The sequence below is a fragment of the Lotus japonicus genome, chromosome 4, assembly GCF_012489685.1.
Source record: "Lotus japonicus ecotype B-129 chromosome 4, LjGifu_v1.2".
NCBI lineage: Eukaryota > Viridiplantae > Streptophyta > Magnoliopsida > Fabales > Fabaceae > Lotus > Lotus japonicus.
This window is the reverse complement of record NC_080044.1, coordinates 74,165,325-74,190,545: the sequence shown is the minus strand read 5'-3', so window position 1 is coordinate 74,190,545 and position 25,221 is coordinate 74,165,325. Positions and strand designations below refer to the sequence as shown.

The following is a 25,221-nucleotide window of genomic DNA, read 5'->3' as shown; positions in this document are numbered from 1 at the left end:
TTAATTTTCTTTTTATTATCAATTTAAAAGATTGAAGGGGAAAAATCAACTATACATGAAATATGTGTTAATTTACTGTAAAAGGTAAAAGGAGGAATCAAGGAAAAATTTACTAGAAAATACCTGACATTTGAAAACTTTTAGTTATATAATAGAAAAATGTTAAAATAAATCTTACGTACATTTTTTTTACGAATTAACGAGTTATAAACTTATTATGTTTTTAAGTAATGAATATTTTTTATGGTGGATCATGTTCAAAATACTCATAAACCTGTTTTTACTGTACATGTTAGTTATAATGGTTAAGTATGTTTTTAGTTCCAGTAAAATAGTGGTGTATTAGATTTAGCTTTAAAAAACATTTCATAACCTCGGTCCTGACATTAATGAAAAAGGTGAAGTTAGTCATTGTGGTGCATTTTGTGGCGGTTTAATTGTGACTAGCGCATTTTTTAACTATTAAAAACCATCGACTAATGCAAAAACTACCACAAAAGAAGCCCTTTTTAAAAAAAAAAAATCATTTCATTCAATTAAGAAGAAGTCACTGAGGTAAAGTACATTGTCATGGATGATAGAAGAAACCTCCAAATGAGTCTTTTCAATCCAAACCAAACAACCCAAATTAAAAGCAAGTTTAACTAAAGTGTCTGCTGTGCTATTACCAGCTCTACGAACAAAACTAAATTGAAATTAAAAACATCAAAATGAGAAAGCAACAAATGACAATCCTGAACCACCGTATCTAAGTGGGAAAAACCTTGCTCCCTTCTCTTCCGGTGGTTGTGAAGAACCAAGTAATCCTTCTCTAACCACACACATTGAAATCCCAACTCCGCCACCAGACCAAGAGTCCATCTCATGCAAAGAGCCTCCGCTAAAACTGGTGATAGTATTGGACCTGCTGTCGATGTTGTTGTCGAACTATTGATGATGCTGTCGAACTACCACAAAAGAAGCTATAAGGATTAACTTCACATACTAAAAACAATTTTAGCTCTAATTATAATATGCTTAATTCTTATATGCTAAAATTAATTTTTAACTTCTGAAGATTCACCGTAAAACTCCCCATGTGTTATATATTTTATGTAACAAAATACTATGTCAAAGTAAAAGAGAACATCAATATAATGGTGCAAGAGCTAATCTATATTATAACAAAATCTCAACAATATCACATTCACATGAGCTACCCGGATCGAATCACGTTTTTGATCCGTAAATTGAGCTGCTTTTCTATGAATAAAAACTTCCAGGTTCACACTACCAAGGAATAAAAATAAAGGAAGAGCCACAAGCACGCTGCACACAATTGTTGACTTGGGGTAAAAAATTTAGGTGCTTTCTATCAATAAGATGTGCATTCAACAACCATACAGTGTGATAACATGATGGTTACTCACATCACCTCTTAATTATGAGATTGAAATTTCATTCTTACTCATGAGAACGGAACATATTTTATGACGAAACCAGCCGCTATATGCTTAGTGTTTATTGCAAACACTTACACAAGAAGATTAATCACGGCCGTTAGTGGTGGTCGTCTATAAAAGAATTGCACTCCACGTCACCCATGTTCATGAGCCAATGAATAAAAAAGGAAGAGTCACAAAGCACAACGCACAGTACACATGTGATAGGATCAGAGGATCCATTTTGCGCACATGTAGGGTCGAGTTATGAATAGAAAAACCCATGCCTTTAATTATTAAGAAGACAAGAATCATTTGATATCTTGTAATATATATATATATATATAAAAGTAACTTAGGGAGTGCATATATATTCATTCTAGTTAGAGGAAAGATAGGTGTGCAATACATCGAGTGTTCAGTGACCCTAACTTGTTTGAAGTAAGGGATTCAAGTGAGGCACGAAGAATCAGCAACCATGGAAGTGGAATTAATTTCTACTGAAATTATCAAACCATCAACACCCACTCCTCCTCACCTTAGAATCTATCCTCTCTCTTTCATAGATAACATGATGTACCGTAATTATATCCCAGTAGCTCTATTTTACCATCCAAACGAGAGTGACAAACAATCCATAATATCAAACCTCAAGAACTCCCTCTCTGAAGTTTTAACCCGATACTACCCCTTTGCAGGCAGGCTTAGAGACCAACTTTCCATCGAGTGCAACGACGAAGGTGTGCCCTTTCGGGTCACTGAGATCAAAGGGGAGCAATCAACAATCCTACAAAACCCCAACGAAACATTGCTCAGGCTTTTGTTCCCTGATAAGTTGCCATGGAAAGTCACGGAGTACGATGAAAGCATCGCAGCTGTCCAGATCAATTTTTTCTCATGTGGTGGTCTCGCGATCACTGCGTGCGTGTGTCACAAAATGGGTGACGCTACCACCACTCTAAACTTTGTAAACGACTGGGCCGCCATGACAAAAGAAAAAGGAGAGGCGTTGACGCAATTGTCCCTCCCTTTACTCAATGGTGGAGTTTCAGTGTTCCCACACAAGGACATGCCTTGTTTCCCCGAAATAGTGTTTGGGAAAGGCAACAAGAGCAACGCGGTGTGTAGAAGGTTCGTGTTCCCACCCTCGAAAATCAACTCCCTCAAGGAAATGGTAACTTCCCATGGCGTGCAAAACCCCACGCGCGTGGAAGTTATAACCGCTTGGATCTACATGCGTGCGGTTCACGCGCTAGGGTTAACTTTTGACAAGACATCGTTCCGTCAAGTGGTCTCCCTCCGCAGGAGAATGACTCCTCCGTTGCCTAACAAGTCCGTTGGGAACATGTTTTGGTTCTTATATATGTGCACCCCGGGCGCAGACAAGGATGAGGAAATAGAGCTACATGATTTGGTAGCCAAAACAAAAGCAAATTTTGCTGATTTTTGTGAAGTGTATCCAAAGAAATTTGGAGGGGAAGATAAGGATGTGGCGTTCATCTCCAAGTGCATGAACCAAGGTCCTTCACCTTTGAACAAGCCTCGTGGTTATGATGAGATCAAGGACGTTCACAATTTGTTTATTTACACTAGTTGGTGCGGGTTCCCATTGTATAATGCGGATTTTGGGTGGGGCAAACCGCTCTGGGCAACCACTTGTGGGTGGTTCGTGAGTAATGGTATGCTTTTGACCGATACGAGAGATGGGCGAGGAGTTGAAGTGATTGTGAATATGGAAGAGGAAGACATCGTCAGGTTTGAGCGCGATGTGGAGCTTCTTCAATATGCCACTTTGAATCCAAGCCGTGAGATAACATACTAATTAATGTTCTCTTCTCAAATTCCATCTTGTACTTTGCAGGAGGGATTCTTAATTCTTATCTTCAAAAAGTTGTTTAATCAAGCTTGTTGTTCACTGTGATTCTAGAAGTGTCTCTTCAATGTCCTATGACTTTATCTATGAAATAAAATTGTTCTTTTTACTTTTCAAAAAATTTATCCCCTTATACCATATTTTTAAGTATGTTTTTGTTGATTTTTTTCTTCATTCCAATATATTTTGCTTTGCTTTTTAATAGGTTCAATCATGAATTTTATTTCTCTCGATCTCTCTTAGAATTTGAGTATTTAATTTAATTCTCATCCTTTGAAGTGGAAGTGACTAGTGGTGTTTGCTCAATTTTTCTTAGGATTTTAGTAAGGCAATGCGTGGAGCAGAGCAATGCTTGTTGCACTCTCTGTCAAGAACAAGGTAGGTTTTATCGATGGCTGACGGATCAGAAAGTTTGAGTTGTGAGGGCAATATACATACTAACACACATATAAATAAGTAGTGTGGGCAAATAACACATATAGTAGTAAGAAAATAATTTTTTTAAGAAAAATAATACAAACAACAAATAATATTAAGGAAACATCAAAAAATTGGTGGGGGCAAATCCCCCATATCCTATAGGCTATAACATAGATGATAGATCCGTCCATGGGCCTCAATTCCAATGCCGGAACTTTATGATGAATTCGCACTTGATTACTCAGAGATTGAAGTTATGCCCTTTTCATGGGTTTGAGTCCTTTATTTTCTCATATTTGAGGTCTCACCTATTAATGGAACCAATTCTGTCGATCAATAAAGTATTGAATTTCTTCGGTGATTCAAAAAGAAAATCAAAGGGAATACATTCACAAAATGATACGGTTAAAACTTTTACTTACATTTTGCAAAGTATATATATAAAGAAAATAGAACATTTTTTATCGGCTTTAAACTGCTGCCACAAATTAAATTGCATATTTATTGTAAAGGGGTTCTAAAACTCCTTCGCATTTAGTAGGGGTTTTGAACACCGCTAAATGTGTATGCCGCTTACACATAGGGTCCCCGAATTATCACTTCATAATGATCATTTGACATTTGCGCGCTGTTAAATCTGCTCCAAAATCTTTTGAGAATTCAAAGCACATATATAATTTCAAGAAAGACGGACCTATTTGTTCTCATTGTGGAATTACATGCCATATTGTCAATAAGTACTTTGATGGGACGGAGAGTCGGGGGCCAATAGGCTATTGAGCTTGTAGTCTATTGTCTATTGAAAATCGCCATATTACACTAGAATATTCTAGAATATTCTATCACTTAAAATGGTGACACATGTATGATCACTTTTATAAATTGTAAATTTCTCATCAAGATCATGATAACGAAGAAAATTGAAATCATTATTTGTGTCTGTAATTATATTGCAGTTGCGGCCTGCTGAGATTGCTTTTGCTGAAAAAATAATGCCTTTCGGTGTATTATATAAATGATGATATCTATGATGGAGTTGGTATGTGTTGTTTCCATCTTGTTCATATTTAAAAATGGCGGTATTTATGTTGGAGTTGGTGTGTTGTTTCCTTTTTCGTATTTATATTAGAGATTCTCTTATCTTCAAAAATTTGTTTAATCGAACTTTTTGTGCTCTACGTTCTGTATGTGTGTCTCTCAATACTCATCACTTGAAAGAGTTATAATTCTCAAGACTATATCTATGAAATAATTTAGCCAGTGCGGTCAATAATTGTCATAAATTAGCCAGTGTGGTATATATATTAAACTATTAATTCGATGTTTTTTTTTTGAAATTAATTTGATGTTTGATTGTGCGCTATAGACAAATGAGGGCAGGTTTGTTTTACGTGGTAGGAGGACCTACATATAGGATAATTAATTAATTGCTTGATTGTATGATTAGGGAGTGAAGAGAGTATGACAATTTTTTTAATGTTGCGCAAAGGTGATGCTTTCATTTTCAAATCAAACTAGCGGAATTACCCGTGCAGGGCACGGGTGACTTTTATTATTTATAATTTAAATTTCATGTAATATTATGTTTTGTATCTTTTTAGTAAATATATTTTAACAATTGTTCCAACTATATGTTCTTAATAGTGATAATTGTGTATTAGTCTACCACAACTTTTTATAACTTCAATTTTTTTACTTATTTAAATATGAAAAAAATTAAATATTTTAAATTATAAGGCTTAAAGTCACTCAAATTTTTATATATGCATTAAATCAGTATTTTAATTTTTTAATACATGTTTAATTATTAATATTTGATTGATTATTTTTCATATCAATGTTTCTATTTATAATAGCAATAAGACTAATAATAATATATATATATTTTGATTCAAAATGTTTGGTGAATGTGTATTTCCTTAAGGGATTTTGCCTAGGCTTCTGGCCCGGGTTCGATCCCCTCTAACGTAAAATATAATACATTTGTGGTCAGGGACATCACTACCGTATCCCGAGCCAGATTAGTCACGTGGGACCCTTTTCCGCCGTGGTGACTGGTGGCCAAAGGAAAAAAAAAACATGTAACAACAAAATGAAACCCCACTTCTAATAAAACTCAAATCAAATCATAGGAGAAAATTGCCAGATTAAATAAACCAAAATAATATATAATTTACGAAAATTATTTAGATTTATTTTTGAATAAACTCTCATGTGACTATTACTTTTAAGTTTGAACTTGTTCCCCTTTTTTGTCTTTGCCTCTTCAATCATACCTTTGGTAACCACCGCCTACCAGGGACGATGGAGGAAAAATTCATTTTATCAATCCAAGCAGATAAATTGAAGGATTTTCGTCTTTCCCCTTCATGATTTAAAAAGGGGTGAAACAATATATGATGGTGAATAAAAAATGGATGAATAAGTAAATAATAGGATCATGAAATAGGGATGTTCAATACCGAACCAAACCAATTAAAACCGCTCAAATCAATCCAAAAAACAAAAAACTGAAAAAACCGAAAACCGCAAAAACCAATATTTTGCTAATGGATCGGATTGGTTTTCAGTTCCCATGTTCTAAATCGAACCGATCCAAACCAAACCGAAAGTATTTATTTATTTAAATTTTGACATACATAATTACCCATTTAACCATACTTATAATATTTTATTCCATGTATACCCAAACCTTTACAGTAATGTGTTTAACATTTTCCAAGTTAGGAGACATATGTCTTCTTTTCATTCAGCGCAAGTGAAACATATCAGTGCGTACATAATTCATTTCTTACAATATTGATGTTAGTGTTAAGCATGATATCTTGTCTCTGTAACTTTTACAGTGCTTCTTGTTTTATGATTTTATTTTCTATTTCGTTATGTATTTCAAGATTTTTAGTTTCTTTGAAAAACTGAAATCCAATCCAATTCAAACTGATAAAAATTGGACCAGATTTCAAAAAAAAAAGATTGGGTGATTAAATTATAAAACCGAAACGATAGGATAGGATGAATTTTTCCTTTAAAACCACATCGCGATCACCCCTATCATGAAACATGAAATAAATCATTTTACACAACAAATAAAAAGGAGTGAATAAGAGGATAATGCAACCAATAATAAACTTATAATATTGCGAATTTGCGATCATATAGTGGTGGAGGAGAATTATAAAATAAAAAATGGAAATAAAACTCTGAAAACAATAAATCAAAATAAGATAAACACAATGCCACAAAGAACGAGTGAAAGAGAATGTGATAAATTAAAGAAATAATGTGAGAAATGTTTCAAAAGAGCAAATGAATTCTCTAACCAATGCACATGTATAGAAAAATTAATTATTTTTGCATTAAGATAAAATTAAAGCATTACCTTGCACATGATTGATACATTATTTTTCTCTATAGTAGTTTCAAATGAAAGAAAAATTGAAGGTGAAAATTCCTTAACATGAAATTGAATAAAGAATTGAGAAACAGAAAAATGAAAGGGAGGAAAGAGAGGAGTATGAAAAATTTGGAAGAAAGTTGAAAATACTTACCATGGAGTAGAAGAACGGAGAAAAAAACAGGATGAGTTTTTTTCATAAGAAATTCCAAAGATGGGAGGAAGAAGTATAAGATGAATAGGAAATGGAGGAAAATGAAAGTCCTTGCCTTGTTTTCGAGGAGGTATGCACAAAATGATGTTGAAATATTTTGATTTATTAATGCTTAATTTTTTCCTAAAATAAAATAATCATTATTGGTCAATGAAAAATTAATCAGAAATTAAACATATCAACAAAATTATATGTATTAAATTTTCTAAGGATTCATTAATTAAATTATATCAAAATTTATAGATTAAATAAATAATGTGAGAAATGTCTCAAAAGAGCAAATGAATTCTCTAACCAATGCACATGTTTAGCAAAATTAATTATTTTTGCATTAAGATAAAATTAAAGCATTACCTTGCACATGATTGATAAATTATTTTTCTCTATAGTTGTTTCAAATGAAAGAAAAATTGAAGGTGAACTATTTTGATTTATTAATGCTTTCCTAAAATAAAATATTCATTATTGGTCAATGAAAAATTAATCAGAAATTAAACATATCAACAAAATTATTTGTATTAAATGTTCTGATGATTCATTAATTAAATTATATCAATTTAATTTCGAAAATGTGGAATATTTCATTTTGAAAATTCAATTCTTTAATTAATCTTGTCTAATTTAATTAAAAAATTTCGTTATTTCTTACAAATTATTTCATTGTTCCAATAAATTATTAATTCTTGAGCATCGAGGTTTTTAAAAATTGAACTTCAAAAGACAATTAATTATACTCATTAATTTTAGGAATTAATTAGAGCCATTAATTTCAATTATAAGAAATCAGAATTTTAGTATCTAAAAAAGGAATATTTATTCAATTGAAAATTTTTCAAAAAATTCAAAATAAAAAAAATGATGCTGAAAATTTAAAAAGTATATTTATTTTATTTTCAAAAATTTATTTGCTCATGACACTCATTTTACAACTAATATATTAATAATTAGATTTTAAACAATTACTATAGTAAAGGAAATTCGAATTTCAAAAAAAACTAATTTATCTTTTAAAATAATTTAAACAATAATATTAAAGAAAAACAAATAAATGAATTTTAGAAAAATAAAAATTAAAAGATCCAATATTTATTTCTATTTAAAATAATTATGAATATTTATTATAATTATTTAGCATATTACTAATTAAAATAAAAGGATTCCAAGTATATTTATGAATCGTATTTTCAAATTTGTAATATTTTTTTAAAATATATATTTGATATATCTTAAAAAAGAATGTAAGGGAAAATAAAAATTGAATTTTTTTTAATCAGAATTGATTATTTTCAAAAAGTTTAAATCTAATCATGAATTTTTTATAATGAATGAAATGAAATAGGTTTAGAGATGTTCATGTATTTTATCATGTTTTCGAAAATATGGAGGGGCATAAAATAATATTATTTGGAATTTATAACCTTACTTTGATAGTTTTTATAAGTATTACTTATGTTTTATTCTTAAAAAAGATTTTACCTATATTAAACTTAGCAATTAATGTGACAAAAAAAGTGGAAATATATCTTTTTGTTTTGGAAGGAAAATGAATTACTTAAGAGGAGACATGTGGCATAGGTCTTCTAGAAGAAAACCTTCTTTTCATATATATATAAATATAGATTGAAAAATTTAAATAACATTTACGTTGAAAATTAAATTAAAAGGATTTAAATTAATTTTATTTTATGATTTTTATTATTTTTGTTCTATTTTCGAGTTCAATTTTTTTATTATATTAGATATATTTTCAAATAAAATTCCTAGTAAAGGTTACATAAAAAATTGAAATTAAAATCAATATTAAATATTGAAAATCTGTACTTTCGTAACACATGAAAAATTAAAATAATAATTACGTTGAAAATTAAATTAAGAAGTTTTTTTTCTGATTTGTGATTATTTTTGTTTTATTTTCGAATTTAATTTTTTTTCTTATCATATTTGATATGTTTTCAAATATAATTCCAAGTAAACGTTATATAAAAAATTGAAATTAGATATTAAATATTAAAACATTAATTGCTGTGATAATTAAATTAAAAGGATTTAAAATATTTTTGATCTTTGAAATAAATGTTATATAAAAATTGGAATTACATTAAATGATATTAAATATGGTGAGTCATGATTGTATGTTGTGACAAAAAAGTAGAATGAGTTTTTTTTTTCTTGGAGGGAAAATTGATGAATATGGAGGTGCCATGTGTCATAGACCTTCTAGAATAAAACGTTATTTTCATATATATATATATATATATATATAGATATATAGATTATTTATTCTATATATTTTGTTGTTTTGCGTTCACTCCTTTGCTGAAACCGACGCTAATACATAAGTTTCAATCGGATAATTATTTGTCCAGACCTCATCTTTGAGGTGGAAAGAGATGGAGGATGAGAGAGATAAGAAGAAAAAGAAAAAGTAAGAAAGAGAAAGTATAAGATATGATAAATGATAAGAAGAGAGAGATAAAAATAAAAATATGTGAAAATGAAATGTATAACATAGGAGGTGTGTATATATCATTTTGGTTTCAATCTGCTTAACTGGAGCTCGAATATTGATGTTGAATTTACTCTAGCATCCCCGTTTGAAAAGCTTATGCCAATGATTGCTATTATATATTGTAGTGTGTTTATAGAACCCTTATTATCAAAATAGATCACCTTGAAGGTTTAAAGGGTCAAATAGTCACTGAGATTGCAAAGAGAATTGGTTACACGACCTAAATTTTTTTTACATCAAATTGGGTTCTTAAGAATTTTTTTTTAATTCAATTAAGGACAAATGTTGCCAGACTTCAATTTTATCCTAGTCAGCAATTCCACGTGACATTTTTATTATTTTTTTAAATTGAAAAATTATAAAACTTTATTATTATTATTATTATTTTGAAAGCCAGTACGTAGTTTTCATTAATCAAAAGAAAAAACATCTACAAAGATAGCCTCTGCAACTGAGCGAGGAGGATTATCCCACCACACATTAGAGGGGAATTCATTTGCTAAGGCAGCTAAGGAATGGGCTGAATTATTAGCTTTTCTTTTTACATGACTAATGGAAAACTTAGGAAACATGGAGGCTAAAAACTTGCAGTCTAAAATAATTGGCTCAATGTAAGGCTTGCAATGAGCCTCCCTCATAGCTTTGTAGACTATCATTGAGTCTGTCTCAATTACCACATCATCCATGCCCAGTTCCTCAATCACGCTCAAGCTCCATCTCAATGCTAATGCCTCCGCCATAGCTGGATCAAAGCGAGCAGGCTCCATATATGTAGCAGCAAACATCATCCTGGCATTATGATCACGCACCACTAACCCAAACCCTATAGCCTCGGTTCCTGTCCACCCTGCATCTATATTCACCTTTAGTGAGTTTTCTGGTGGAGGTTTCCAAACCACATTACTGCTAGTGCCACTGCTTTGATGCGTCTTCTCTTGTGCTTCCAACCATTCCATCAAAAGTGCCAAAGCCTTATGAATTGCTGCAGTAGGATCCTGGAGTCTGCCATTGAACAGGTTCTCGTTTCGTGCCTTCCAAATGGCCCACAAAGCTTGTGTGATTGTCTTCATCTCATCTGGTTTGTAGGACAGATAACATGATTTAATCCAATCAGCAAAGCCTTCCTCAATCGTATCTGATCGTAGCCCCATGGGGTAGGAGAACCAGGCAACACGCGTCCATGAGCAGCTAAGGAAAAGGTGAGTTAGTGATTCATTCTTGTGTTCTCCACATAAAGCACACTCTTCACCTGTTTGGATTCCACGTTTCATAAGACTGTCTCTGCATGGGAGGATGTTATTGACAACTCTATACATGAAATGCTTAATCTTATTTGGCGTAGGTGTGGCCCAAAGTTTTTTCCATGGGAAGTTCTGGCTGGAACTGCTTGGGTTTTGGCTCAATCGGGCTTGTTGGATTTGTTAATATGCAGATCTCACTGAGAAATATCCATCTCTGCTTCCTGACTAGTAGAAGAAAACTGTTGTGTGCCTCCAACTAAGGGGAATTGTTCTTACAACGCATGCTTCTGCTGGGGAAAAAATCTCATTGATGAGGTGAACATTCCACCTTTTGCTTTCTGGCAGTATCAAGTCACTAACAAGCTGCACTCTCGAGTCTGCTGTGGAAATAATCATTCCACTCCCTTGCCTTGGTAGCCAACTGTCTTCCCAAATCCTAATTTTCCTTCCATCTCCTACCCTCCATCGTAGCCCACTCTTTACAATGTTGATAGAGTTCCACACACTCCTCCAAGCATAGCTTGGTTGGTGTCCTACTTTGGCATCTAAAAGTGAGCATTTGGGGAAGTACTTTGCTTTCCAAATCTTGAAGAGAAGGGAGTCTTCCACTGTGAGCAATCTCCAAACTTGCTTTGCTAGTAAGGCCTTGTTAAAATCCTCAAGATTTCGAAACCCCATTCCACCTCTATCTTTCGGCTTGCACAAATTATTCCAGCTAATCCAGTGCAACTTCTTCTCACTTCCCTTTTGACCCCACCAAAAGTTGGCCATGTAACTTTCTATCTTGTTGCAAGTGCCACTAGGAAGCTTAAAACAACTCATCACATAATTTGGTATAGCTTGGGCTACCGATTTCAATAAAATTTCTTTCCCCGCTCTTGACAATGTTTTCTCCTTCCATCCTTGTAATTTCCGCCATACTCGCTCTTGTACCTTGGCAAATATCTGCTTCTTTGATCTCCCAATGATGGTTGGCAATCCCAAGTACTTGTCATGAGTGTCTACAGCCTATACTCCCATCCTCTCTCAGATCATTACCATACTGGTTTCTAGAACATTTCGGCTAAAAGAGATTTCAGACTTCTCTAAATTGACAAGTTGACCGGAAGCTTGCTCATACCTCTTGATCACATCAAGTACGCAATTTGCCTCCTCCATTGTTGCACGTGTGAATATTAAGCTATCATCCGCAAAGAAGAGGTGACTAATCTGGGCACCTCTAGCTACTTGGACTCCATGCAACCTTTTCCGTTCATTCTGTTGTAAGATCAAACCTGAAAAAGCTTCAACACAAAGAATAAATAAGTAAGGAGACAAGGGATCTCCAACTCATTTATTTAAGCAGAAAAAATAAAAAACTTAATAAAATCCGTAATTTAAGTTCATCTTCATCATCTTTCATCTTCTTTATCTTCCTCCTCTTCATCATCTTCACCACACCATCACCATGCTTCTTTTTTTAGTAAATATTCATGGACCAAACAAAGTCATTACCACTTAAGAGGAAACAAAGCTAAAGTGTAGAAAGAAAAGGAGAGAAGGAGCAAGTCCATAAGCAAAAACGCACTAGAAAAACAAAAATAATAGATTACACAAAACCAGCAAGGGTCACCCACAATACACCCAATTTACCCAGCCACAGTACCAAATTAGTGCAACTTTTGTTTTAAATGCAACTTTTGTTTTAACTACAAAACTATTATAAATCGCCACTTTAAGTGGCGATCCATTTTTTACATGAAATCGCCATATTACTCTATTTCTTAGTGACGGAAAAATTGTATCACAAAATCTTAGTATATATAATACATAAAGGAATTAGTGACGAATTTGAGAAGGTTTGCCGTCACAAACAATATTCCATTGCTTTTTGCGATGGAATGTTCCCACTCGAGTTTCCGTCGCTAATTTATTTTTCATTATTCACTTGAAATCTGTGACGAATTAAACTTCGTCGCAAAGGAGATTCCGTCACCAAACAGTTTGCGACAAATATCTTCTCGCTTCACAATCTGTCACTAATACCTTTAATATTATATACTAAGATATTGTGAGGGATTTGTCTCCGTCACTACAGAGAAATTAAAAATTAAAAATAAAAATTGGTGTCACCATTACCAGTATCGATTTCATAAAAAAAAAGTATCGCCACTTCAAGTGACGATTTATACTAGTATTGTAATTAAAACAAAAGTTGCACATGCTTGGTATAATTTTGTAAATATTGTACTGTAAATAAGTCGAATCCAACGTGAGGAAACAGATATAAGAATAAGTGAAGTGTGAAAAATGATGTGTGATATAGTTGGAATAGAAAAAAGATATATAGGAAAAGAAATCTGTTTAAATCATATAAAATTAATTTCTCTAACTAAAATGTAATTGAGGTGTCAACCTAGCTATTTTTTATCTTTCAATGTTCAGTCACCCGCTTGTCTCATGCAAGGCTGGTAGTTATGTATTATCAACTAGTCTATTTTATAAGAAAAATCTCGATATTATCACATCACCAACCGAGAATATATTCTCTATTGATAAATTGAGGTGCGTTTTTCTTTGTTTCTATTCACAAATTGTAATATTTCCCTAATAATATATTTCTAGGTGTAGGCCAGGAATGGGGAAATGTGTAGTAATACATTTGTTTCGGACAAGACATTATTGGAGTGATAGCTTACTTGAGAGGAACGAACGATCAAGCAGAAGAGAAGAGGCAACCATGGAAATTGAAATAATTTCTAGTGAAGCCATCACCCCATCCACACCCACTCCTCCTCACCTTAGAATTACTTCACGCCCCTTAAAAAACATCAATTACTTTAATTAATTGCATTAAAGTTGCTCTCAAATTTTATCGACTTCTCAAATTTCATCACACCATCTACACCCACTCCACCTCACCTCAGAATTTATCTTCTTTCTTTCATAGATCACATCAGGTTCTGTAATTATATGCCTACACTTTTCTTTTACCAGTCAATTACTTTTCTTTTGCCAATCATATTTTATAGACAGTTTTCAGAAGAAGAAAACAGTTTAAATGACACGTTTCCCAACATTTAGAAAACTGATATCTGAAAATTAAAAACAAAAACTGAAAACATTTTTATCTGTTTTAGTCTTTTAGTTTCAGTCTGAAAAATGAGAATTATTTTCGAAAGCAGTTTTAAATTTTGAAAACAGATCGAATCAAACTGATTTTTAGTTTTTAAAAACTGAAAAAATTATTTCTTTTTATTCATCGGAAAATAAAAACTGAAAAACTATTAATTTACATGACAAACTCTCATTGATGGAACAGGGAAAAAAAACTCACGCAAATGGAGGCTTGGCATACACTATTTTGGTGTAAGCACCTAAAGTGAGATTGAAGAAGTGAGATGAGCAGAGAAAATAGTAAGTAATAGTTGTTATAATTAATGATATGTTGTAACTAACATTTTTTTAATACATCACAATTATAAATTGTAACATCTAGTGATTAATCTCTAGATTTCTCATACTCAATTTATATGTTTTCTAACTCTTACCACTTTAGTTATTATTCGAAATATGTTGTAACAATACATAACAATGAAGGGGAAATGGTGTTTGAACATATATTTTAGATTCATTTATCCGCGTCCCTATCAAGGAAGAGATCCCCACGCATGCTAAATTAATTTTTTGTAGGGGTCCTTTAATTTTTTTATGTAACTGCGTGGATGGCAAGGGACGAAGACTTTTTTTAATAATGTAAAATTGTATATTATAAGAAGCGTGCATGTTACCTTCTCGAAATAATATTAACAAGGTACTATTTTATAATAAAAATCTCGATTCCATGATACTACCATATCAATTATCACCTACCGATCGAATCATATTTTCTAGCTACTCATTATCTGAGGTGGTCTAATATTTTCTTATATATGTTTCTAGTTAGAGGAATGGAAGGTGTGAAATACATTTGTTTCAGACAAATAGAATACTCGCTAGTGTTGAGGAAGGAATTAGTAGATGCAACGATGGAAATGGAATTGATTTCAAGAGAAATCATCACACCGTCTACACCAACTCTTCCCCACCTAAGAATTTATCCCCTTTCTTTCCTAGATATAGTCATTCCTGCTAATTATATGCCATCACTTTTCTTTTACCAGCCAAACGAGGTGCGGCAAGAATGTGACCAAAAAACCAAAATATCACATCTCAAGAAATCCTTATCTCAAGTTCTATCTAGATACTACCCATTTGCAGGAAGGCTCATAGATCGTCGTTCTATCGAATGCAACGACCAAGGTGTGTTATTTCTAGTCACAAGAATCACAGGTACAAAGCTATCAACGATCTTCCAAAACCCGACCGAAACATTGTTGAACCCTTTGTACCCTGATGGATTGCAGTGGCAAGTTATGAGCTCAATTGAAAGTATACTTGCCATTCAAATAAATTGTTTTGCATGTGGAGGCATGGCAATCAGTGTGTGCATGAGTCACAAAATTGGCGAAGCTGCCACTCTTTTCAACTTTGTCCATGATTGGGCCACCGTGAATCGAGAAAAAGAAGGAGAGTTATTATTACCCTCCCCTTTTCTTGATGGTGGAGTTTCATTGTTCCCACAAGGGGACTTGCCTGTTTTCCCCGAAATGGTGTTCGCAAAAGACAACAGTAGCACTTTAGTGTGCAGAAGGTTCGTGTTCCCAGCCTCTAAAATCAAGTCTCTCAAGGCCATGGTATCTTCCCACGGGGTGCAAAATCCTACGCGCGTTGATATTGTCACTGCTTGGATTCACAAGTGTGTTGTTTCTGCATTGGGGTTAACTTTAAATAAGACATCGCTCTGCATAGCAGCCAACCTCCGTGGAAAAATGGTTCCTCCATTGCCTGACAAGTGCATAGGGAATATGGCTTGGAGGTATTTCGTGCTCAACCCAGTGGTGGACAAGAGCGACAGAGAGCTACCTGAGTTGGTAAGAAAATTAAAAGAAGGGTTACGTGAGTTTTCTGAGGTGTATCCAAATAAATTTGGAGGGAATAATAAGGACTTGACATTTATCTCCGAGTGCTTGAAACAAGCATCTCCAATTCCTGAGCCCCTCAATAAAGCTCTTCCAGCTCCGGAGCCTTGTGGTTTTGATCTTAAAGAGAAGGAATTTTTTTTTACCTATACTAGTTTGTGCAGACTCCCAATGTATGAAACAGATTTTGGGTGGGGCAAACCTATCTGGGTGACAGCTACTGGTATGCCAATGATGAATGCCGTATTTTTTATGGATACAAAAGATGGGGGTGGAATTGAAGCGCTTGTGAATATGGACGAGAAAAACATGGCCAGATTTGAGCGTAATGCGGAGCTCCTTCAATTTGCTTCTCTGAATCCAAACCCATGGCCATATTTGAGCATAATGCAAAGCTCCCTCAATTCGCGTTTCTGATTCAAAACCCTCACAAATGCTAATATTGTTCTCTCTTCTCAAACGCTCTCATTTTCTTTGTAATTTTTTCTAATAATTGTTGTATGATACCTTTAATGTTCGTCAAAATGTGATTTAATTACATAGTCTATCTTAGTGGGATAAAGTCATAAAAGCTTTATTTCAACATTGTTTGGATTTTTTCCCGCTAGGTTCCATTATGTTTCTCTCTCTGAATTAGAGTATAACACTACGACATTAATGGTCGATGCTAATGACATTCCCTTTAGCGTAACAACGCTAAAATTGGAAAATTTGTAAAATAAATAAATGAAATAATGGTGCCTTGTTTGGTGAAGCATATGAAATTGAGAAAACTTACGGAAATAATCGAATTAATGGAAATAGGAATAGACGACTCAAAAAAAGTCTCAAAGAAATTAGTAGAAACTAGAAAATACTAACCTTGCAACCTTGTATCGTTAATGCTTGAAACATGCGAGGAGTCTAATTCTATCATTTCTGTAAATTTTCTCAATTTCATTAATTTCAGATGCAAGGCAAGTTATTTCATGTTTGTTTTTTTTTTTTTAACATAAGTTATTTCATGCTTGTTAATTATAACTCATAAGTTATAGTACTATAATAAATAACATACGTTAATAATCATCATCTTAATAATGAAGTTTGTCAAATTAGTGAAATTACACCTTATTAAAACAGTTTGGTAGGGTTTTACATCTTGTGCCTCCTGGTGGCAGCGTACGTCTTTCTTGACGCCGGCCAGCCTCCGTGCGCCGCCACTGTACGAGCTCTGCTCCATCATCTTCTGGTTTCTTTGCTCCTTCTGATCTTTCTCCTCTGTCCCCTACGTCGCCCAAAGAGGGGTTTTCACCTTGCCGTGGTCAGTGAGGAATGTTCGTGGTCTTCTTCCTGGGCTTCGCCTAGCTCTGTTCGCTGGTCCCTCCTTGCCATTGTCGGTGCTCGAACACTATCTCTCTGGTCTCCTCTCAGCCAACGATTTTCGTGCTCCTCCTCTGTCTGGCCCTGTTTTCCTCTGTTCGGTTGTGATGCAGCACTCTTCAGGTGCGACGGGCTCTGGCCAAGGCCGCTCTCAGGGTGGAGGAGAACACGCTCTGGATGAAGAGGAATCTGAGGGTGGCGATGGTCCTGCCGACGGGAAGTGGGGCAGGGAAGGTTCTTTCAGGGAGTGTATCACTCTGTTCATTGACGACATTTCTGATTTAGTGGGATATAATCAAATCAGAGATTTGTTTTCACAGCATCGGAAGCCAGATAAGGTGTTTGTCCAGCGCACGAAGAGGAAGGGCCGACGGTGGCGTTTTGGGTTTGTTAGGTTTGCGCCTGTGGCTTGTGCAGAGATGGCTATTAAGTTTCTGGATGGCTTCAAGGTGGGAGGGGCTTTTTTGGCAGTAAAGCATGCAAGGTTTCCCTTCAAGGATGTCCCTAGTGCGGGTCACGCGGAGGCGGATGTTTGTTCTCGGAGTTAAGGAAGGAGTTTGGGAGGTTACAAGTTACAAGGAAGGCAAACGAAGGGGCTTGGTTCGATGGTTTTGTCTTGGAGGGATGTTCTAGTGGGGAATTCGTTAGTTCCTCATGAGTCCTTATCTTCGCCGATTGAGGAGAGGTTGATCGAGGAAAAACACTGCTTTTGTGATTTGGGGCCATGTTGGGGTCTTAGAGGTATCTCTTAGTTGACTGAAGATTTGTCTGCAGTTGCTGATTTGGAAGAGGAGGGTCTAGATTCAGCCGACTGTGGAGCTTTGGTGGTGGTGGAGAGAGGCCCAGAGGTCGTGAGGATTCCTGTTCCTTCTTTGGTTATAGATGTAGGCCCTTCTTCTCTTGTTGTGGGGTGCTGCGTTGTGGATAGAGTCGTGGAGGGGCTTGATGTTTCACCCTTTGTTGGTGGTAGCACCTTTGAGAGGGGGAAATCTTCCAAGACCCCTTGTGCTCCTCTTCCACGAGGAAGAGGGCGCCCAAAGAAGGTCATCAAAGGTCGTAAGCCTCGCCTGGTGCCCCAGGATACTTGTGTGGATTTTGCTACGTCTGATGGTGGAGGCTCCCCCCTTGGTGCGATCACGCCCTCGATTTCTCCTGCTCCTTTGGATTCCGAGAGTGCCCCTGGCGGCAGTTACTGGACGAGGGCTAAGAAGGCATGGCTTGTTAAAAAGCTTGTGGGTTGTACGTTTCCCAGTGGGGACGAGGTGGCTATCCGCGGCTGGTACAAGAAATGAAGGAGTGGTGGCCGCCCTGAGTGTCGGGGTCTCTCTTGGGTTTTGCTTTTAGTTATGTTTTTAGGTCTTTATCTTCGCTACCTTGGTTTTTTTCTTTTGGTTCTAGGTGCTTTTGCTTTGTTTCTCTTTATAGGGTGGTTTAGAGGTTGTGTATTCTTGTGGACGGTTGAAGATTTTTGTTTTTGTCATATCATTTTTGTCATATTCCCAAGCTTAATCTTGTCCCTCTTTTTTAATATATATATATATATATATATATATATATATTTGAACTTATAAAAAAAATAATGAAGCTTGTCTGTGTGAAATCTCAGTGGGATTGGCGTGTTATGATGTCACCCCTTGTGACTTATTAATATTAAAAGTAGAATGGCTTATCTAAAAAAAACATTGTATGGTCGTTATGTCCTCAATTCTGTGCCTCTGGGCTTGCTGCCCTATATAATTGGTAGGCACGGGTTTTCCCTTTGTCTTATGTTTCTCTAACAGGGATATGGGTCTTAGCTTGGCCACTTGAGTGCCTTGGGTGTGATAGTGTGTTTATGGCTGATTGTATTTTGTGAGTAGTTTATTGAAGAACTCGTTGTATTTGGATTGAAGCACCATTTGTGCTTCTTTAATTTTATTTTGGCCTTTTAAAAAGAACATTTTGACATTCAACTAGAACATTAGAGGAGCTGATGATAAAGGGATCCCTCTACTCCTTAAAAATATTGTTATAAGACATAATGTCTCTTGTCTAGCTATCCTCGAGCCTCGAGTGAGTGCTGGAAAATAGTATGTAGTAAATTTAAGGGGTTCCTTTACCCCAATGTTTACAGCATTAAAGGAGCTGCTGCTAAAGGGGTTCCTCTACCCCAATGTTTTTTTAAAGGCCAAAATAAAATTAAAGAAGCACAAATGATATGTAGTAAATAAAATCGGGTAGAAGTCCCAATCATGGTATATAAACATACTAATAGTACTCCCTTCATTTCTATATAACTGACATTTTTTTTTTTTGAAAGCTGAAAGCATATATTAATAGAAAGGTAACATGAGACAGAAGCTCATGCGGAGAACAGCAAAAGCCAAGGCAACCGTGGCAGCCAAGGCAAAAGGAAAACAAAAGAGAAAACAAAAACAGAAGAAGCTAAAACAGATACAGAAACAGAAGAGAAACCAAAGATAAAGGCACTAATCAAAGGCTCCAGAGGCGCACAGTGGGAGAACACATGAGCCCTACCACTCAGAAAAAATGACAGAGGAACCAGCCAGCAGAAGAAATAACGACCCAAAGCTCCACAACAATCCATAAGCAAGTCCAGAAGCCGCAGCTAGCTGGGATCACTAGGCGAAGGGGGGGTGACGGGATTCATACCAGAACCTCCCAAAGCGGATTAATCCTATCACAGCCCATCTTTGCTAATTCATCAGCTATCCCGTTTGATTCTCTGAAAATGTGACACACACCAACACAGCCCACTTCTCTTTGGAGCCAATCAATAGCATTCAGTTGCACAAGTATTAAGAAATAATAATTTATGTTCTTGTTTTATTAAAATTACAATTTAACTTCCTATTATACCCTTAATCTCTCTTATTAACTCTAACTTTTCAATTTTTCTACCACCAATAAATAAAGGGTCCAATTGATAAAGTATAATTAATGCTCTCTTGAACTTTGTAAAGTGACAGATAATTAGGAACAAAATTCAACTAGAAATAGTGTCAGTTACTCCCTCCGTTCCTTTTTAAGTGTCGTTTTAGAAGAAATTTTTTGTTTCTATTTAACTGTCGTTTTGATGTTTTAAGGTCAATTTTGTCAATTATACCCTTACTAGTAAATGAAAATTAAATTCCCATTACATCAATTCAAAGTCTTGTCTAGTAAGTGTAAATTAAATTCCAATGAAAGTACACAAAAGAGCTTTCAAAGTTACATAAAAAAATGTGTTAACATTAAAAATTGGAAAGAAGTTATAAATTTTTATTGCTACTAAGAAGGGAAGAATGATAAATAGTTTAATGATATGAGAGAGAAACTGGAACAAAAAAGTAATTATCCACTATTTTGGTTTGAAAACTTTATAACTTCATGATTAGGATGTGAGAGGGTAGAAAGAAAAAGCTACAGTACTAAAAAAAGATGTGAGAGGGTAGAATGGAAAAAAAAAAAAAACTCAAATAACCCACTATCTTGATTTGAGAGCTTTTTGCTAGAATAACACTTAAAAATGAACGGAGAGATACTTTATGCTAGGAAGGGAGGTAAATTTTCTGTGTACGTTCAACATAAATATAATAAACTCAATTCAATATATAAAGAATAAACCACAACCTTCTTTTGCCAAATGACTCAGAAAGATGCTCTTTCATGTTACGATTAGATGGTAAAATCACCATTAATTAATTGAACTTTTAGAAACATAGATTAGATGGTACCTGGGCAGGGAGAAGGAGTTAGAAGATTTGAAGAAATTAAAAAGATTAAAAAACCAGTCGCTTCATGCCACTCTTGTACTACAGAAAAAGAATCAGAAATTAAATAAATGGCCAAGGCTTGAGAAGATTTCAAAGTGAATAGAAAAAGAAGAGAAAAAGAATCAGAAAAATGCAAATGGCCAAGGCTTAATTAATAATATAAAAGAAAGAATCCCTAATGTTGTTGTCTTCGGAGGACTCAGATGGCAGGATGATACCATTGCAGCACCATATTGAAAGGCTATTATATCAATTTAATGTGTATTAAAACTAATAAAAGTCATGTCTCCCACCACAATGAATGGAGATGCAATATCATAAAGATTGAATCAAATATAGAAGGAAGGCTTGATTAGAGGAAATCAGAATTAGAAAGACAAGGCTAAAATAATGGGGCTGCACAATCAAATGGGAACACAAAATGAATAGGAATAAATGGCCACTTGAATGCCATTCCAACACTATCAACAAGTCTATTAATTTTGTAATAAAATCTCGTTGATATCCCATCTCTTACGGATCGAATCATTCTCATAAAATCGGGCTTTTTCTTATCTATTAATAAAGGTAATATTTTCCTATATATATTTTTGTGTAAATAAACTTGCTTCACACAAGTCATTGGAGGGATAGCATACTTGTGAGGAACGAAGTATCAGCAAGAGTGGCAACCATGGAAATTAAATTAATTTCTAGAGAAACGATCACACCATCTACACCTACTCCTCCTCATCTCAGAATTTATCCCCTTTCTTTCATAGATCACATCATGTTCCGTAACTATATGCCTTCACTTTTCTTTTACCAGCCAAAGGAGGTGGAACAAGAATGTGACCTAAAAAACAAAATATGTGAGCTTAAGAAATCCTTATCTAAAGTTCTATCCCGATACTACCCTTTGGCAGGTAGGTTTAGAGATCAGCTTTCTATCGAATGCAACGATCTAGGTGTGTTATTTCTTGTCACAAGGGTCACAAGCACAAAGTTATCTTCAATACTCCAAGACCCCACTGACATGTTGCTGAACCCTCTGTTCCCTGATGGATTCAGGTGGGATTTTATGATGAGCTCAAGTGGAAGTATAGTTGCGGTTCAAATAAATTGTTTTGCATGCGGAGGAATAGCAATCAGTGTGTGCATGAGTCACAAAGTTGGCGATGCCGCCACTATTTTCAACTTTGTGAATGATTGGGCCACCATGAATCGAGAAAAAGAAGGAGAGTTATTATTACCCTCATCTTTTCTTGATGGTGGAATTTCAATGTTCCCACAAGAAGACTTGCCTGTTTTCCCAGAAATGATTTTTGGGAAATCCAAAATGGTAGTATGCAAAAGATTCGTGTTCCAAGCCTCAAAAATCGAGTCCCTCAAGGCCATGGTGTGTTCCCAAGGGGTAGAAAATCCCACACGCGTTCAAGTTGTCAATGCTTGGATTCACAAGTGTGCAGTTTCTGCTCTAGGGATAGCTATAAATGCGACATCGTTTCGCATACCTGTCAACCTCCGCAGAATAGTGATTCCTCCATTGCCTAACAAGTGCGTTGGGAACATGGTTTGGCCGTATCACGTGTTTAACCCAGTCGTGGACAAGAAGGAAAGATTACTACCCGAGTTGGTAAGCAAAATAAAAGAAGAGTTATGTAAGTTTTGTGACGTGTATTCAAAAAAATTTGGAAGGAATAATAAGGACTTATCATTTATTTCCGAGTGCCTGAAACAAGCATCTTCAGCTCCAGAGCCTTGTGGTTCTGATCAGAAAGAGAAGGAAATAATGTTTATGTATTCTAGTTTATGCAGGCTCCCAATGTATGAAACGGATTTTGGGTGGGGCAAACCGATATGGGTGACAATTATTGGTACTCCTTTGGTGAATTCTGTATTTTTAATAGACACAAGTGATGGGAAGGGAATTGAAGCGTATGTGAATATGGACAAGAAAGACATGGCCATATTTGAGCGTAATGCAGAGATCCTTCAATATGCTTCTTTGAATCCAAGCCCATGGCTAGATTCGAGCGTAACAGAGAGCTCCTTCAATTAGCGTCTTTGAATCCAATTCCTAAAAAATGATGATATTGTTCTCTCTTCTCAAACTCTCTAATTTTCATTGTAATTTTATTTCTTGAATATTTGATGCCTGGTATCTTTAATATGAGTCAACCATGATCAATATAGTCAACCTCAATTAATGGGATAGAGTCATAATAATAATATAGTTGTTGTTTTTTAATTTACTAAGTCCCCCTTTTGATATAATATTTTCAAGCATATTTTTGTGTTAATTTATTCCCTTCATTTCAATATTGTTTTGCTTATTAGCACCATCTTGTCGCAACTCTTGTTGCGACAGATGAGGACTCTATTGGAAATACATTGAGTGTCAAGTATGACATAGTTAATTGTGAATTTTTAGCTTTCTCTTTTTTTTTGTCTCACCCCTTCTTATTTTTTTTGCTTGTTTTTATGTACATGGTCATTATTTATCTTGTAAATATTTAATGTTTGCATGTGGTCTTAGGATAGATGACCACGGGTGCTAAATTGGGTTGATTTTTTTTATAGACAAATGTTAGTTGTTAGAAATGTTAGTAAAACCAAGGATCCTTCACCCTTCACCCCAGCCAACCCTTATGTCCATAGCTCTTACCACTTGAGCTATCATTCGGGGACGCTAAATTGGGTTGATATGTGGTTGTCGTTGGTAGGTATGGTAGCGTAAGGGATAAAGGTTTGTGTGCTCCTAGCACACATCTTCACTGTCATTGGGTCTGCACGCACTTTTGAGTTTTGACCTCTGTATATACGTAAGTTCTTACAAGCCACAGGACTAAAAGGGGTTTCAGTGTTTTCATTTCCGGTAATAGCCTCCTTTCGATAGTCATTAATATCTTACTCAGATTGTTATCAATGTCATGACTTATTGTATTGTGTCCACTCAGTGGTTCTTGCATTCACGTGACTACAAGAAAAGTGCTCGTTACAGTCAGCTAGAAATCAACGCTAACAAGGCAAAAACTGACACTAACAAGCTAAGTCAAATTAAAAGTTAATGTTATAGATATTTTAGAGTTAGTTATAGCGATGATGTTAAAAGATTTGAAGCTAACACAAAGTTTCTGTCATAATGATCGACGCTAGACTTTGGGCCGACGACCCGACACAACACACCTGCAGTGACGTGGCTGATGATAAGATGAAAATATCAGCATTGGGCGATCGTATAGATCTACTCTTAGCGTCAGCTTGTAGGCGGCGCTAATATGGACCAAAAGCTTGGATTTTGGTATTAGTGCCAATCATAGTGGCAGAGAAATCTATGTACATTAGCGACGACTAACCCTCGAGCCTGGCGAAATGGATCATGTTACATTAGCGTCGGTTAAAGTCGAAGCTAAGTTAACCAATGAGTGTAACCTCGACTACCCCAACCCGCGGCTAATTGTTGGCGCGCGGACGCTATGTTGACCAGTGATTTAATTAGCATTTGTCTATACCGACACTAATTTCCCGTAAGCCAACTCTAATTGATGTCGGTCACACTAACTCTAAAATTGAATTTTTTTTACGGCTTGCGTTGACTCAATAAACCAAAATTAACATCCTGTCGAGACAACACTAAATTAAAATTCTAAAACAATAGTGGTTGCATATCAAACTCTAACATATGTCCTTTTTTTTCCGATTATATCACTCATCATTGTTTATCTCTTTCTTAACTATGTTAGATATAAAATTCTTCTGAATCTTTTATCCTATAACTTAAACTTTTGAAATAATTGACTCTTGACATGATATAATTAGGACATGATAGGTGGGTTTTTGCATTATTTACACTTCAAACACAAGTAGGCTCTTGCGTGGTAGGTGTTAGAATGAAAACAGTTATGAAACCTTTATCCAACAACTTAAACTTTTAAAATAATTGGTTCATATAACACCTTATTAAGGTCCTCTACTTAATTGGGAATGAAAGTTTAGATCATTCTGATTTTTGTGTTACAACTTCTAAGAGTAAATGAGAAAAGAAAACTAATT

At 35.0% G+C, this 25,221-nt stretch overlaps 4 protein-coding genes across 4 annotated transcripts; 3 read left to right on the top strand and 1 right to left on the bottom strand.

Moving 5' to 3' along the window:
* Positions 1-1,792: 1,792 nt before the first annotated feature.
* On the top strand, positions 1,793-3,415 carry LOC130713963 (acyltransferase Pun1-like). The gene has a single exon (XM_057563788.1). It carries the CDS (start codon positions 1,900-1,902, stop codon positions 3,241-3,243), a length of 1,344 nt encoding a protein of 447 aa, XP_057419771.1. The 5' UTR covers positions 1,793-1,899; the 3' UTR covers positions 3,244-3,415.
* Positions 3,416-10,241: 6,826 nt separating this feature from the next.
* On the bottom strand, positions 10,242-10,982 carry LOC130713349 (uncharacterized). The gene has a single exon (XM_057563121.1). The coding sequence runs from the start codon at positions 10,980-10,982 to the stop codon at positions 10,242-10,244; it is 741 nt and encodes a 246-aa protein (XP_057419104.1).
* Positions 10,983-14,931: 3,949 nt separating this feature from the next.
* LOC130714961 (acyltransferase Pun1-like) lies at positions 14,932-16,657 on the top strand. The gene has a single exon (XM_057564948.1). It carries the CDS (start codon positions 14,984-14,986, stop codon positions 16,487-16,489), a length of 1,506 nt encoding a protein of 501 aa, XP_057420931.1. The 5' UTR covers positions 14,932-14,983; the 3' UTR covers positions 16,490-16,657.
* Positions 16,658-21,735: 5,078 nt separating this feature from the next.
* LOC130713869 (acyltransferase Pun1-like) lies at positions 21,736-23,494 on the top strand. The gene has a single exon (XM_057563688.1). The coding sequence runs from the start codon at positions 21,860-21,862 to the stop codon at positions 23,225-23,227; it is 1,368 nt and encodes a 455-aa protein (XP_057419671.1). The 5' UTR covers positions 21,736-21,859; the 3' UTR covers positions 23,228-23,494.
* Positions 23,495-25,221: the final 1,727 nt, after the last annotated feature.

Bases quoted from the DNA above. Each gene is read 5' to 3' on its own strand.
- LOC130713963 (XM_057563788.1), top strand. From the start codon at position 1,900: ATGGAAGTGGAATTAATTTCTACTGAAATTATCAAACCATCAACACCC.
- LOC130713349 (XM_057563121.1), bottom strand. From the start codon at position 10,982: ATGGGGCTACGATCAGATACGATTGAGGAAGGCTTTGCTGATTGGATT.
- LOC130714961 (XM_057564948.1), top strand. From the start codon at position 14,984: ATGTTTCTAGTTAGAGGAATGGAAGGTGTGAAATACATTTGTTTCAGA.
- LOC130713869 (XM_057563688.1), top strand. From the start codon at position 21,860: ATGGAAATTAAATTAATTTCTAGAGAAACGATCACACCATCTACACCT.